Below are 16,262 nucleotides of genomic sequence, written 5' to 3'. Positions count from 1 at the left end.
AATTTTAAATCTGCATTCTCTAAGTAAATCAGTAAAATTAAGTCAACATTTTACTTTCGTGTCCCTTTAATGTTGAAAAGTATTTATTACATTCTCTTACTTATTTTCTTAATAATTCTTCAACCATAGTTGTGTAACGATTCATCCAAACTTTGCCTAATTTGGAACCTTAGAATGTAAAAAAGGGTTATACCTTCTATGCAAGGCTATGTAAGAATGTTTAAGATTTTGAAACACAAACACTTGAATTATCAGAGAAATAAAGTCTGTACTTACCACGACAGGTTCTACCAACATTCTGCAAAAGGTGCCTATTCGAACATTTCGGCACTCTATGATGATGCTCTCACAGGTATTTGGAGAAATTACTGGTGTCACGTCACAATGAATTTCTAAGGAGGAAACTTTACGACGCTTGACTGGCGTACTTGCTACAGCATTGCCGAACTGGTAACGAGATATCAAGTATTAGTACTAAAGAAAAAAAGGACATTAAAATAAAAAAATAAATACATTTGAAACAAAGTTTACAAAAGAAATCTCAAACAAGTATAATTTTACAAATAAGACGTGTGTGTGTATGTATATGTGTGTGTATGTATATGTGTGTATGTAAGTATATATATATATATATATATATATATACACATACACACACACACACACACATATATACACACACAAACCCTCTGATGAAGTAAACCGAGTGTTCATGAAACGCGTAAGAGACCGCCCACTAAGTGATGTCACTTCCGGTTTGGCGACATCACACAAAAAAAAGAAAGTTTAAAAGACTTAGCAGGACTTTTGTGAGTATCTCCAACCGGACCTGCCAGTTTTTTTTACAGAAGTGCCTCACCAAAGCCAAGTTTATTGAACTTTCACTGGCTACACGAACTGAGCATTATTAAACTACTTAATTAGCAAACGTCAAATATTCTCAATTGTGAAATATTTTACTCTGAGATATTTTGTTTTATCTTGAACTATGCACATGTGAAAGCCTGGATCTTTACACCGTAGTGCATAGATTTATTCAACAATAAATTTACTTTTATACCAGTATTAAGACTGGAGAGTCATTTGTTTTCCTATGACAAAACAAAAACCAACTGTATAACTCTGATTGGGAGACACAATCTCATCACCATTTCTATACCATACTACAAGAGGTGGAAGCAGAAAATAAATACGCATCTTTAACACAGATAGGGAAACATATCCCCTCCGTGAACATCACATACCTCCCTACCACAAGGTGAGCAAGTTTTTTGCATTTCACAAACTATCACCTTTGTGTGTACAAAACATAATTTATGTAAGAACTTACCTGATAGTGGCAAGAGTCCATGAGCTAGTGACGTATGGGATATACATTCCTACCAGGATGGGGCAAAGTTTCCCAAACCTCAAAATGCCTATAAATACACCTCCCACCTCACTCATACCTCAGTTTAACGTATAGTCAAGTACTGAGGTGTAAAAAAAGAAGTAAAAAGCATACAAAACAAACTTGAAAAAACATAATTTATGCTTACCTGATAAATTCCTTTCTCCTGTAGTGTAGTCAGTCCACGGGTCATCCATTACTTTTGGGATTATATCTCCTCCCTAACAGGAAGTGCAAGAGGATCACCCAAGCAGAGCTGCTATATAGCTCCTCCCCTCTACGTCATACCCAGTCATTCGACCAAAACCAAACGAGAAAGGAGAAACTATAGGGTGCAGTGGTGACTGGAGTTTAATTTAAAATTTAGACCTGCCGTAAAAACAGGGCGGGCCGTGGACTGACTACACTACAGGAGAAAGGAATTTATCAGGTAAGCATAAATTATGTTTTCTCCTGTTAAGTGTAGTCAGTCCACGGGTCATCCATTACTTATGGGATACCAATACCAAAGCTAAAAGTACACGGATGACGGGAGGGACAGGCAGGACCTTTACACGGAAGGAACCACTGCCTGAAGAACCTTTCTCCCAAAAACAGCCTCCGAAGAAGCAAAAGTGTCAAATTTGTAAAATTTGGAAAAGGTGTGAAGTGAAGACCAAGTTGCAGCCTTGCAAATCTGTTCAACAGAGGCCTCATTTTTAAAGGCCCAAGTGGAAGCCACAGCTCTGGTAGAATGAGCTGTAATTCTTTCCGGAGGCTGCTGTCCAGCAGTCTCATAAGCTAAACGTATTATGCTACGAAGCCAGAAGGAGAGAGAGGTAGGCGAAGCCTTTTGACCTCTCCTCTGTCCCGAATAAACGACAAACAGGGAAGAAGTTTGTCGAAAATCTTTAGTTGCCTGTAAATAGAATTTCAGGGCCCGGACAACGTCCAGATTGTGCAGAAGTCGTTCCTTCTTTGAGGAAGGATTAGGGCACAATGAAGGAACAACAATCTCTTGATTGATATTCTTGTTAGTGACTACCTTAGGTAAGAACCCAGGTTTAGTACGCAGAACTACCTTGTCTGAATGAAAAATCAGATAAGGGGAATCACAATGTAAGGCTGATAACTCAGAGACTCTTCGAGCCGAGGAAATAGCCATTAGGAACAGAACTTTCCAAGATAACAGCTTGATATCAATGGAATGAAGGGGTTCAAACGGAACACCCTGTAAAACATTAAGAACTAAGTTTAAGCTCCATGGCGGAGCAACAGTTTTAAACACAGGCTTAATCCTGGCCAAAGCCTGACAAAAAGCCTGAACGTCTGGAACTTCTGACAGACGCTTGTGCAAAAGAATGGACAGAGCTGAGATCTGTCCCTTTAACGAACTAGCAGATAAACCCTTTTCTAAGCCTTCTTGTAGAAAAGACAATATCCTAGGAATCCTAACCTTACTCCATGAGTAACTCTTGGATTCGCACCAATGTAAGTATTTACGCCATATTTTATGGTAAATTTTCCTGGTAACAGGTTTCCTAGCCTGTATTAAGGTATCAATCACTGACTCCGAGAATCCACGCTTTGATAGAATCAAGCGTTCAATCTCCATGCAGTCAGCCTCAGAGAAATTAGATTTGGATGTTTGAAAGGACCCTGAACCAGAAGGTCCTGTCTCAGAGGCAGAGACCATGGTGGACAGGACGACATGTCCACTAGATCTGCATACCAGGTCCTGCGTGGCCACGCAGGCGCTATTAGAATCACCGATGCTCTCTCCTGCTTGATCCTGGCAATCAGACGAGGGAGTATCGGGAAGGGTGGAAACACATAAGCCATGTTGAAGACCCAAGGTGCTGTCAGAGCATCTATCAGAACCGCTTCCGGCTCCCTGGATCTTGATCCGTAACAAGGAAGCTTGGCGTTCTGGCGAGACGCCATGAGATCCAGATCTGGTTTGCCCCAACGCCGAAGCAGTTGTGCAAATACCTCCGGGTGAAGTTCCCACTCCCCCGGATGAAAAGTCTGGCGACTTAGGAAATCCGCCTCCCAGTTCTCCACGCCTGGGATGTGGATCGCTGACAGGTGGCAAGAGTGAGACTCTGCCCAGCGAATTATCTTTGAGACTTCCATCATCGCTAGGGAACTCCTTGTCCCTCCCTGATGGTTGATGTAAGCCACAGTCGTGATGTTGTCCGACTGGAACCTGATGAACCTCAGAGTTGCTAGCTGAGGCCAAGCCAGAAGAGCATTGAGAACTGCTCTCAATTCCAGAATGTTTATTGGAAGGAGACTCTCCTCCTGAGTCCATGATCCCTGAGCCTTCAGGGAATTCCAGACAGCGCCCCAACCTAGTAGGCTGGCGTCTGTTGTTACAATTGTCCAGTCTGGCCTGCTGAAGGGCATCCCCCTGGACAGATGTGGCCGAGAAAGCCACCATAGAAGAGAATCTCTGGTCTCTTGATCCAGATTCAGCATAGGGGACAAATCTGAGTAATCCCCATTCCACTGACTTAGCATGCACAATTGTAGTGGTCTGAGATGCAGGCGTGCAAAAGGTACTATGTCCATTGCCGCTACCATTAAGCCGATTACCTCCATGCATTGAGCCACTGACGGGTGTTGAATGGAATGAAGGACACGGCAAGCATTTAGAAGTTTTGTTAACCTGTCTTCTGTCAGGTAAATTTTCATTTCTACAGAATCTATAAGAGTCCCCAAGAAAGGAACTCTTGTGAGTGGCCTTAGAGAACTCTTTTCTACGTTCACCTTCCACCCATGCGACCTTAGAAATGCCAGAACCAACTCTGTATGAGACTTGGCAGTCTGGAAACTTGACGCTTGTATCAGAATGTCGTCTAGGTACGGAGCTACCGAAATTCCTCGTGGTCTTAGTACCGCCAGAAGAGAGCCCAGAACCTTTGTAAAGATTCTTGGAGCCGTGGCTAACCCGAAGAGAAGAGCTACAAACTGGTAATGCCTGTCTAGGAAGGCAAACCTTAGGTACCGATAATGATCCTTGTGAATCGGTATGTGGAGGTAGGCATCCTTTAAATCCACTGTGGTCATGTATTGACCCCTTTGGATCATAGGTAAGATTGTCCGAATAGTCTCCATTTTGAACGATGGAACTCTTAGGAATTTGTTTAGGATCTTTAAGTCCAAAATTGGTCTGAAGGTTCCCTCTTTCTTGGGAACCACAAACAGATTTGAGTAAAACCCTTGTCCGTGTTCCGACCGCGGAACTGGATGGATCACTCCCATTAGTAAAAGGTCTTGTACACAGCGTAGAAACGCTTCTCTCTTTATCTGGTTTGCTGACAGCCTTGAAAGATGAAATCTCCCTTTTGGAGGAGAAGCTTTGAAGTCCAGAAGATATCCCTGAGATATGATCTCTAAAGCCCAGGGATCCTGGACATCTCTTGCCCAAGCCTGGGCGAAGAGAGAAAGTCTGCCCCCCACTAGATCCGTTTCCGGATCGGGGGCCCTCACTTCATGCTGTCTTAGGGGCAGCAGCAGGCTTTCTGGCCTGCTTGCCCTTGTTCCAGGACTGGTTAGGTTTCCAGCCCTGTCTGTAGCGAGCAACAGTACCTTCCTGTTTTGGAGCTGAGGAAGTTGATGCTGCTCCTGCCTTGAAGTTACGAAAGGCACGAAAATTAGACTGTCTAGCCCTTGGTTTGACTCTGTCTTGAGGCAGGGCATGACCCTTACCTCCAGTAATGTCAGCGATAATTTCTTTCAAACCGGGCCCGAATAATGTCTGCCCTTTGAAAGGTATGTTAAGCAATTTAGATTTAGAGGTAACATCGGCTGACCAAGATTCAAGCCACAGTGCTCTGCGCGCTTGAATGGCGAATCCTGAATTCTTAGCCGTAAGTTTAATTAAGTGTACTACGGCATCGGAAATAAATGAATTGGCTAGCTTAAGTACTCTAAGCTTGTCTGTAATTTCATCCAATGTAACTGAGTTAATGGTCTCTTCCAGAGACTCAAACCAAAATGCCGCCGCAGCCGTGACAGGCGCAATGCATGCAAGGGGTTGTAATATAAAACCTTGTTGAACAAACATTTTCTTAAGGTAACCCTCTAACTTTTTATCCATTGGATCTGAAAAAGCACAGCTATCCTCCACCGGGATAGTGGTGCGCTTAGCTAGAGTAGAAACTGCTCCCTCCACCTTAGGGACCGTCTGCCATAAGTCCCGTGTGGTGGCGTCTATTGGAAACATTTTTCTAAATATAGGAGGGGGTGAAAAGGGCACACCGGGTCTATCCCACTCCTTGTTAATAATTTCTGTAAGCCTCTTAGGTATAGGAAAAACATCAGTACACACCGGTACCACATAGTATCTATCCAGCCTACACATTTTCTCTGGAATTGCAACCGTGTTACAATCATTCAGAGCCGCTAATACCTCCCCTAGCAATACACGGAGGTTCTCAAGCTTAAATTTAAAATTTGAAATGTCTGAGTCCAGTTTACTTGGATCAGATCCGTCACCCACAGAATGAAGCTCTCCGTCCTCATGTTCTGCATATTGTGACGCAGTATCAGACATGGCTCTAATATTATCAGCGCACTCTGTTCTCACCCCAGAGTGGTCGCGTTTACCCCTAATTTCTGGCAATTTAGATAATACTTCAGTCATAACATTAGCAATGTCTTGCAAAGTGATTTGTATGGGCCGCCCTATTGTACTTGGCGCCACAATATCACGCACCTCCCGAGCGGGAGACGCAGGTACTGACACGTGAGGAGAGTTAGTCGGCATAACTTCCCCCTCGTTGTCTGGTGAAATTTTCTTTACATGTATACTTTTATTTAAAGTAGCATCAATGCAATTAGTACACAAATTTCTATTGGGCTCCACAATGGCCTTTAAACATATTGCACAAAGAGTTTCCTCTGTGTCAGACATGTTTAACAGACTAGCAATGAAACTAGCAAGCTTGGCAAAAACTTTTGAAATAAATTTTCAAGCAATATAAAAAATGTTACTGTGTCTTTAAGAAACACTAATAAACTGTCACAGTAGAATTACAATGAACCAAATTTGTTATAGCAACCAAATTTTCACAATAAATGCAATAATTTAGCAAAGGATTGCACCCACCAGCAAATGGATGATTAACCCCTTAACCCAGAAGCAGAACTTTTTTTCACTTTCTGCGATGAGATTTTTTGTAGTGAAAAATTTTCTGCAGGTCATTTTGAAATAAAATTCGGTTTTAAATCATTCATAAACAAACATTTATTTAAAACTTGGTAAACTTTCACATGTAATGTGGGTGTGTGTGTATATGTGTGGACTGACCCCATTCTATCATTACCAGCTCTGCTCAGCTGACAATCAAATATAAAGTCCCCTATCCCACCTTTTGTGCATATATGCTTAAAGAACCACAATATAGTTACCATTCCTTTTTTCCCCCAAGAAAAAGAAAAATAAAAACAGGGTGGTGATATACATTTTAAATGTTAATAGAATTTTTGTTCTGTTAACATTTAAAATGTATATCACTCACAGCCCTGGTTTAATTTTTACTGTTCTTGAGGAAGCACTGCTATAGTAGGCAAACAAAAGTAGACTTTCTTTCATCACAGAAACTTAGGCTAATAGTAATAAAATACTAGTCTACTAGTACTAATTATATTAGTATTATTATTATTGCTATTATTTACAATTTGCAAATAAAAAGGCTTTGGCTATTCATTCATTGTTTAAAATCTGATTCCAATATTTAGTGAGGGAAGGTGATAATAAATAACAGATGTGTCGCTGATCTAAATTTGCTAGCATAACCCCTTGGTTGTAAAAGAGGAGTGTGCAAACTATTTAGCCCCTTCTGACAACAAACTGACCCACCACAATAACCAAAATACTGCCAACCTAACAATAACAGTGTCTTAGGGCGAGTTTTTACAACATATTGGCATCATTTTTTTTTTTCTTTCAGAGAAGCATTTAAAAAAAACCAAAAAACAAGCTTATTGCAGTAATGCCAAAAGAACCTGAAATGTACTGGAATGTATTCTTTACACTCACACAGCCAGTGAACAAACTTTAAAAAATAAATGAAAACTTTTTTTTTTTTTTTAAAGCAAGATAGTAAACATAGACACACAAATGTATAGATTATATTAACACTGAGGGTGTGAGGACAGGAATAAAACATTTGTAAAGGAGAGGAGTTTTGGTAACACTGGACTGGAGAAATACTGGATTATAAGATACAAATTACTGTAGAATTGAATTGTGGCCCCAGGGCGGCTTTGGCTAGGGACATGGAAGGGCTCAGGAGGAGTAAATTAATTTAGCAATTTCCACCCAGTAAGTGCCATAGTACAAACAAAAAAATCTGCTTAAAGGGCCAGTATACACCGAGGACTATGATTTACATTCAGTGGGCTCATTACACAGACCTGCCCCTGCATTAATATTTCAATAGAGCTGAGCAGTGGTGCGGCGGTAGTGTGAGGAGAGGGCTGAGTGAGAACAGGAAAAGAGCGCACAACAAATGTTTACATTTGCGCACATCTCCTACTGCAGCGCATCACATAATTCTGGGAGACCGCAGACCGGCAATGTGTGCTCTATGCCTCAACAGCGTCTCACCTACAGCACGTCTTAGCTATGATCTACATTCACAGACCGGCCCCTGCATTAATATTTCAATAGAGCCGAGCGGTGGTGCGGCGGTAGTGTGGGAAGAGGGCTGAGTGAGAACAGGAAAAGAGCGCACAACAAATGTTTACATTTGCGCACATCTCCTACTGCAGCGCATCACATAATTCTGGGAGACCGCAGACCGGCAATGTGTGCTCTATGCCTCAACAGCGTCTCACCTACAGCACGTCTTAGCTATGATCTACATTCACAGACCGGCCCCTGCATTAATATTTCAATAGAGCCAAGCGGTGGTGCGGTGGTAATGTGAGAAGAGGGCTTAGTGAGTGCAGGAAAACAGCGTATCACCTACAGCACGTCTTAGCTATGATCTACATTCACAGACCGGCCCCTGCATTAATATTTCAATAGAGCCAAGCGGTGGTGCGGTGGTAATGTGAGAAGAGGGCTTAGTGAGTGCAGGAAAACAGCGTATCACCTACAGCACGTCTTAGCTATGATCTACATTCACAGACCGGCCCCTGCATTAATATTTCAATAGAGCCGAGCAGTGGTGCGGTGGTAATGTGAGAAGAGGGCTTAGTGAGTGCAGGAAAAGAGCGTATCACCTTAGCTATGATCTACATTTACAGACCGGCCCCTGCATTAATATTTCAATAGAGCCGAGCAGTGGTGCGGTGGTAATGTGAGAAGAGGGCTTAGTGAGAGCAGGAAAAGAGCGCACAACAAATGTTTACATTTGCGCACATCTCCTACTGCAGTGCATCACATCATTCTTGGAGACCGCAGACCGGCAATGTGTGCTGTATGCCTCAATAGCGTATCACCTACAGCACGTCTACTATGATCTACATTTACAGACCTGCCCCTGCATTAGTGTACAGCATGTGTAACCTCATCACCCACTTGCACAGCATTTCTCCGGTATATGGGATCTTGCAGGTCACCATGCTGTACACTAATGCAGGGGCCGGTCTGTAAATGTAGATCATAGCTAAGGTGATACGCTCTTTTCCTGCACTCACTAAGCCCTCTTCTCACATTACCACCGCACCACTGCTCGGCTCTATTGAAATATTAATGCAGGGGCCGGTCTGTGAATGTAGATCATAGCTAAGACGTGCTGTAGGTGAGACGCTGTTGAGGCATAGAGCACACATTGCCGGTCTGCGGTCTCCCAGAATTATGTGATGCGCTGCAGTAGGAGATGTGCGCAAATGTAAACATTTGTTGTGCGCTCTTTTCCTGTTCTCACTCAGCCCTCTTCCCACACTACCGCCGCACCACCGCTCGGCTCTATTGAAATAATACAATAATAATAAAACATTTTTAAAAAGCTTTTAATCCTTCTGCTTGCCCGCAGCAGGGCTAAAGTAAAAAAAAAACACATGCCCTGTGCCGAGAACTGACTTACCTCACAGTCGCAGAAGCTGTTCTGGCGGGTAAAAGTATCAATAATGATATTGCATAAAAAGTATCAATTTCAGGAGCAGAGCAGCCATTAGCCAATCATTTAAAAGTACTGTCTGCACTAAAAATGTGCCGGTTGTCCATTTGAAAGCACTGCACTGGCCAGAAAAAAAAAAAAAATTCTGTTGAAGAAAAAATTCTCTGTTTAACAGACCTGGCCGTTCTTTCTGCAGGCAGGCTCCACTTTCTGCGATAATATCGCAGATCGCACTATGTTCTGCCTTGGGGCCCCTTAATACCCAAAAACGGATAACAGATATAAAACGTTTTATCACAGTCAAAAGCACAGTCTCACAGGTCTGCTGTGAGTGATTACCTCCCTCAAAACTAGTTTTGGAGACCCCTGGGCTCTGTAGAGACGTCCTGGATCATGGAGGAAGGAATAGGAAGACTGTGAGTGAATTCTTACTGCGCAAGAAAGCGCCAAAATAGGCCCCTCCCACTCATATTATAGCAGTGGGGAAGCTCAGCAAACTGAATTTATTCATAAATAACGACAGCCATGTGGAAAAATAATACCCAAAAATCTTTATCACCAAGTACCTCAGAGAAAAACGATTAACATGCCAGTAAAACGTTTTAAAATAAAATTATGAAATGATACTAATAAGCCTGCTGCTAGTCGCTTACACTGCAGTGGGGGCTCAAATATAAGTTAAATGTACACAGTATTTTCTTAGTGAAGTTCCATTCCCCAGAAATACCTCAGTGTAACATACATACATATCAGCCTGATACCAGTCGCTACTACTGCATTTAAGGCTGCACTTACATCATATGGGTATTAGCAGTATTTTCTCAGTCAATTCCATTCCTTAGAAAATAATATACTGCAACATACCTCCTTGCAGGTGAACCCTGCCCGCTGTCCCCTGATCTGAAGTTACCTCACTCCTCAGAATGGCCGAGAACAGCAAATAGATCTTAGTTACGACCGCTAAGATCATACATAAACTCAGGTAGATTCTTCTTCTAATGCTGCCTGAGAAAAAACAACACACTCCGGTGCTGTTTAAAATAACAAACTTTTGATTGAAGATATAAAAAACTAATTTTAATAACCACAGTCCTCTCACACGTCCTATCTATTAGTTAGGTGCAAGAGAATGACTGGGTATGACGTAGAGGGGAGGAGCTATATAGCAGCTCTGCTTGGGTGATCCTCTTGCACTTCCTGTTAGGGAGGAGATATAATCCCATAAGTAATGGATGACCCGTGGACTGACTACACTTAAAAGGAGAAATAATGTGCTTTATAAAAAAAAAAATCATAACGACAAAAAATAGGGTGAGTTTCATGGACTCTTGCCACTATGAAAGAAATTAATTTATCAGTTAAGTTCTTTCATGTAAGTGGCAAGAGTCCATGAGCTAGTGAAGTATGAGATATAATACCCAAGATGTGGAAGTCCACAAGTCACTAGAGAGGGAGGGATAAAAAAAACAACGGCTATATCCGCTAAGAAATTAAATCCAAAAAAATAATTACGTTTTCGTAAAAATTTTAAAAAAATCAAATCAAAGGCACTAGAATCAAACTGAGACAGAGCCTGTGAATCAAAAAAATAAATAGAGTAGAAGTCTTTCTGAAATCTTTAGTAGCCGCAACATAATATTTCAAAGCTCTTACCACATCCTTTCAAGAGTATTCTTAGGATTAGGATACAAGGAAGGAAAAACAATTTCCTTATTAATGTTGTTAGAATTCACAACTTTAGGCAAAATGTAAACGAAGGCCACAAAACAGCTTTATCTTGATGGAAAATCAGATAAGGAGACTCACAAGAGAGAGCAGACAATTCAGAAACTCTTCTAGCAGAAGAGATAGCCAAAAGAAATAACACTTTCCAAGAAAGTAATTTAATATCCAGAGAATGCATAGGCTAAAAAAGGAGGAGCCTGTAAAATCTTCAATACCAAATTGAGACTCCAAGGAGGAGGAATAGATTTAATAAAAGGTTTAATACAAATTAAAGCCTGAACAAAACAGTGAATATCAGGAAGCTTAGCAATCTTTCTATGAAATAAGATAGTAAGAGCAGGCATTTGTCCTTTCAAAGTATTTGCAGACAACCGTTTATCCAAACCATCCTGAAGAAACTGTAAAATCCTAGGAATTCTGAAAGAATGCCAAGAATAATCATTAGTGGAACACCATGAAATATAGGTTTTCCAAACCCGATGATAAATCTTCCTTGAAACAGACTTATGAGAATGTATCATAGTGCTAATCACCGAGTTAGAGACATGACAAAGCACTAAACTTTCAATTTCCATGCCTTCAAATTTAGAGATTTGAGATCCTGATGGAAAAACGGCCCTTGAGACAGAAGGTCTGGACTTAAAGGAAGTGGCCAAGTCTGGCAACTGGACATCCGGTCAAGATAAGCATACCAAAACCTGTGAGGCCATGCTGGTGCTATCAGAAACACATAAGAATGTTCCATTATAATCTTGGAGATCACCCTTGGAAGAAGTAACAGAGGCAGAAAAATGTAAGCAGGTTGGTAAAACCAAGGAACTGCTAAAGCATCCACCATCTCCGCCTGAGGATACTTGGACCTGGAAAGGTATCTGGGAAGCTTCTTGTTTAGACGAGAGGCCATCAGATCTATTTCTGGAAGACCCAACATCTGTACAAGATGAAAAAACATATCTGGATGGAGAGACCACTCCCCGGATGTAAAGTCTGACGGCTGAGATAATCCGCTTCCCAATTGTCTACACCTGGGATATGAATCTCAAACATTTGACGAGTTGGATTCCACCCAAGAAAGTATCTGAGATACTTTTTTCATTGCTGAAGGACTGTGAGTCCCTCCTTGATGATTGACATATGCCACTGTTGTGATATTATCTGTCTGAAAACAAATGTAAGGTTCTCTCTCCAATAGAGGCCAAGCCTGAAGAGCTCTGAAAATAGCACAGAGTTCTAAAATATTGATTGGTAACCTCGCCTATTGAGGATTCCAAACCACTTGTGCTATCAGAGACCCTCAGCTGCTTTCAGAACGGTCAATGAGGATCACCAGGCGATTTTTTGTTTATATAAAACTTCACTTTTATTATAGCTTGTCAGCTCACATTTAAAATCTTGTATATAGTATCAACATGAAATAGATAGATCAGCTTTCTCCAGCTTACGCGTTTTGGCGACAGCCGTAATCATAGCATCATTGCTATGATTACGGCTGTCGCCGAAACGCATAAGCTGGAGAAAGCTGATCTATCTATTTCATGTTGATACTATATACAAGATTTTAAATGTGAGCTGACAAGCTATAATAAAAGTGAAGTTTTATATAAACGAAAAATCGCCTGGTGATCCTCATTGACCGTTCTGAAAGCAGCTATTGGACCAATAGGGGAAAAAAGGAGTGAGCACAGGTGTAAACCGTCAGACTGTGAGCGAAAGCGGGTTTTTCCGGAAAGACCGAGACGCAAGCAGAGCACAAACAGAGGAGGAGGAGAAGCACTTCAGCGGCAAAGTGATCAAGTCGTCCGAGAGGTGATCGAGGAGGGAGCCAGGCTTGGTTCAAAAGCCGTTCATCAAGACTCCTATGGACCGACCCATAGAAGAGACGAGACACATTTGCCGGTGACCGTTACCGCACGGAGCGGGTAAGCAACATATATTGCCCTCAATTACTGTATAATATTGTGCTGGGACTGCATTGCCTTGGGGCATGTCAAATTGACATTTGCATTATGGTTATTGAAGGATATAGATAATAGAAGGCCGAAAGAGGTCAATTTGTGCTCAGTGAAGCAACAGGGAAAACCCGTACCACAGTTATTGAACTATTTCTTAGGATTAACCTTTAGTGCTAGAACCTTTGGTCTGTCTTTTAACTTCAATCAGAGACCCTCAGACAGCTCCCCAACCTGTAAGACTTGCATCTGTTGAGATCACAGTCCAGGAAGGTCGAACAAAAGAGGCCCTTTGAACTATAAGGTAATGGTTTAACCACCAAGTCAGAGAGAGTTGAGTGTTGGGATTTAAGTATATCAACTGTGATATCTGAGTATAATCCCTGCACCATTGGTGCAACATGCAAAGCTGTAGAGGTCTTATAAATACGAGTAAAGTGGATTGCGTCCAATGCTGCAGTCATGAGACCTACAATTTCCATGCACACAGCAACTGAAGGAAATAATAGAGACTGAAGGTTTAGACAAGCTAAAACCAACTTCATTCGTCTCGTCTGTTAGAGAAAGAGTCATAAACACTGAATCTATCTGGAAACCTAAAAAGGAATCAAGAAACTCTCTTGTAAATTGATTCTCCAAGTCTCTGAAGAAACCACACTAGTTGTTTCATGTGAGATTCTGCTAAATTAAAAGATTGATATAGTACCAAGATATCGTCCAAATAATAAACACCACAATAACCTGCTCTCCGATTACAGATAGAAGGGCACTGAGAATTTTCTCTAGGCCAAAAAGGAAGAGTGACAAATTGGTAATGCTTGTCTAGAAAAGAAAATCTCAGAAAACGATAGTGGTCGGGATGAATCGGAATGTGAAGATAAGCGTCCTGCAAGTCTATTGTGGACATAAAATGACCTTGCTGAACAAAAGGCAGAATAGTATTTATAGTCACCATCTTGAAAGTTGGGACTCTTAGAAAACGATTATAAATTTTCACATCCAGGATTGGTCTGAACGAATCTTCTTTCTTTGGGACAATGAACAGATTTGGATAAAAACCCAAACTCTTTTCCTGCTGAGGAACTGGGACAATCACCCCTGAAAACTCTAGGTCTGAAACACACTTCCGAAAAGCCTGAACCTTCAAAGGGTTTGTTGGAACATGAGAAAGAAAGAATCTTCACATGGGCAGTCTTATTCTGAAACCTATTTGATACCCTTAAGAAACAATATCCTGAATCCATTGATTTTGAACAGAATCTGTCCAAATGTCTTGAAATAATTCCAATCTGCCCCCCCACCAGTTGAAATGGTTTGAGGGCCGCACCTTCATGCAGTCTTAGGGGCTGGATTAAATTTCTTATAAGGCTTGAATTTATTCCAATTCGGAGATGGTCTCCAAGTTGAGCCAGAAGCCTTAGGGGAAGGAGAGGTTTTTTAATTCTCTATTCTGACGAAAGGAACAAAAACGATTGGAAGCTTTAAGCTTACCCTTAGATTTCTTATATTGGGGCAGAAAACTCCCTTTCCCCCAGTGATAGTGGAGATAATATAATCCAATTGAAAACCAAATTACTACCCTGAAATGATAGAGATAGTAATCTAGATTTAGACACCAAGTCAGCATTCCAAGATTTAAGCCATAAAGCTCTTCTAGTTAGAATAGCTAAATACAAAGATTTTATATTAATTTTAATGACATCAAATATAGCATCACAAATGAAATGATTAGCATGTTGAAGTAAAAGAATAATGCTAGACAGTTGAAGCAGCAGCAACATCAGCCATAGAAATAGCAGGTCTAAGAATATAGCCAGTATGTAAATATGCTCTTCTAAGATAAGATTCAATCTTTCTATCTAAAGGATCCTTAAAATAAGTACTATCTTCCATAGGAATAGTAGTACGTTTTGCAAGAGTGTAAATAGCCCCATTGACCTTAGGGACTTTTTCCCCAAATTTTTAATTGGCCACAGGTAAAGGATACAGCTTCTTAAACCTAGCGAAAATTTTAAATTGGCCACAGGTAAAGGATACAGCTTCTTAAACCGAGCGAAAGCATCAAAAATAAGGAATTGGAATAATTGTGCTTTATACAAAAAAATCATAACCACCACAAAAAGGGTGGGCCTCATGGACTCTTGCTAATATGAAAGAAATGAATTTATCAGGTAAGTTCTTACATAAATTATGTTTTCTTTCATGTAATTAGCAAGAGTCCATGAGCTAGTGACGTATGGGATAGCAGATACCCAAGATGTGGAACTTCCACGCAAGAGTCACTAGAGAGGGAGGGATAAAATAAAGACAGCCAATTCCGCTGAAAAATTAATCCACTACCAAAATCAAAAGTTTCAATTTTTATAATGAAAAAAACTGAAGTTATAAGCAGAAGAATCAAACTGAAACAGCTGCCTGAAGTACTATTCTACCAAAAACTGCTTCTGAAGAAGAGAAAACATCAAAATGGTAGAATTTAGTAAAAGTATGCAAAGAAGACCAAGTCATTGCTTTGCAAATCTGATCAACAGAAGCTTCATTCTTTAAAAAGCCCAGGAAGTAGAAACTTACCTAGTAGAATGAGCCATAATCCTCCGAGGCGGGAATCCACCCGACTCCAAATAAGCATGATGAATCAAAAGTTTAAGCAAGATGCCAAATAAATGGCAGAATCTGATCAACAGAAGCTTCATTCTTAAAAGTCCAGGAAGTAGAAACTGACCTAGTAGAATGAGCCGTAATCCTCTGAGGCGGGGATTAAGCAAGATGAATCAAAAAGCTTTAACCAAGAGGCCAAAGAAATGGCAGAAGCCTTCTGACCTTTCCTAAAACCAGAAACGATAACAAATAGACTAGAAGTCTTTCTGAAATCTGAATAGCTTCAACATAATTTCAAAACTCTTACCACATCCAAATAATGTAAGAATCTCTCCAAAGAATTCTTAGTATTAGGACACAAGGAAGGGACAATAATTCCTCTACTAATGTTGTTAAAATTCACAACTTTAGGTAAAAATTGAAAAGAAGCCCTCAGAACCAAATTAAGACTCCAAGGAGGAGAAATTGGCTTAAATGACTTGATATGAACCAAAGCCTGAACAAAGCCTGAACAAAGCAATGAATAACAGAAAGATTAGCAAA

At 40.8% G+C, this 16,262-nt stretch overlaps 1 protein-coding gene across 3 annotated transcripts in view; it reads right to left on the bottom strand.

The window, feature by feature from the left end:
• Window positions 1-16,262, bottom strand: part of SENP6 (SUMO specific peptidase 6) — a 611,027-nt gene that overhangs the window by 278,497 nt on the left and 316,268 nt on the right. For all 3 annotated transcript variants that reach the window (XM_053710452.1, XM_053710454.1, XM_053710455.1), the window contains one exon: window positions 277-447. In XM_053710452.1, the coding sequence (XP_053566427.1) occupies window positions 277-447 (171 nt within the window). The remainder of the gene's footprint in view (window positions 1-276; window positions 448-16,262) is intronic.

This window comes from Bombina bombina, chromosome 4 (genome assembly GCF_027579735.1).
Source record: "Bombina bombina isolate aBomBom1 chromosome 4, aBomBom1.pri, whole genome shotgun sequence".
In the NCBI taxonomy this organism is placed as follows: Eukaryota; Metazoa; Chordata; class Amphibia; order Anura; family Bombinatoridae; genus Bombina; species Bombina bombina.
Note: the sequence above shows the minus strand (reverse complement) of the source record. Positions and strands in the feature narration are given on the sequence as shown.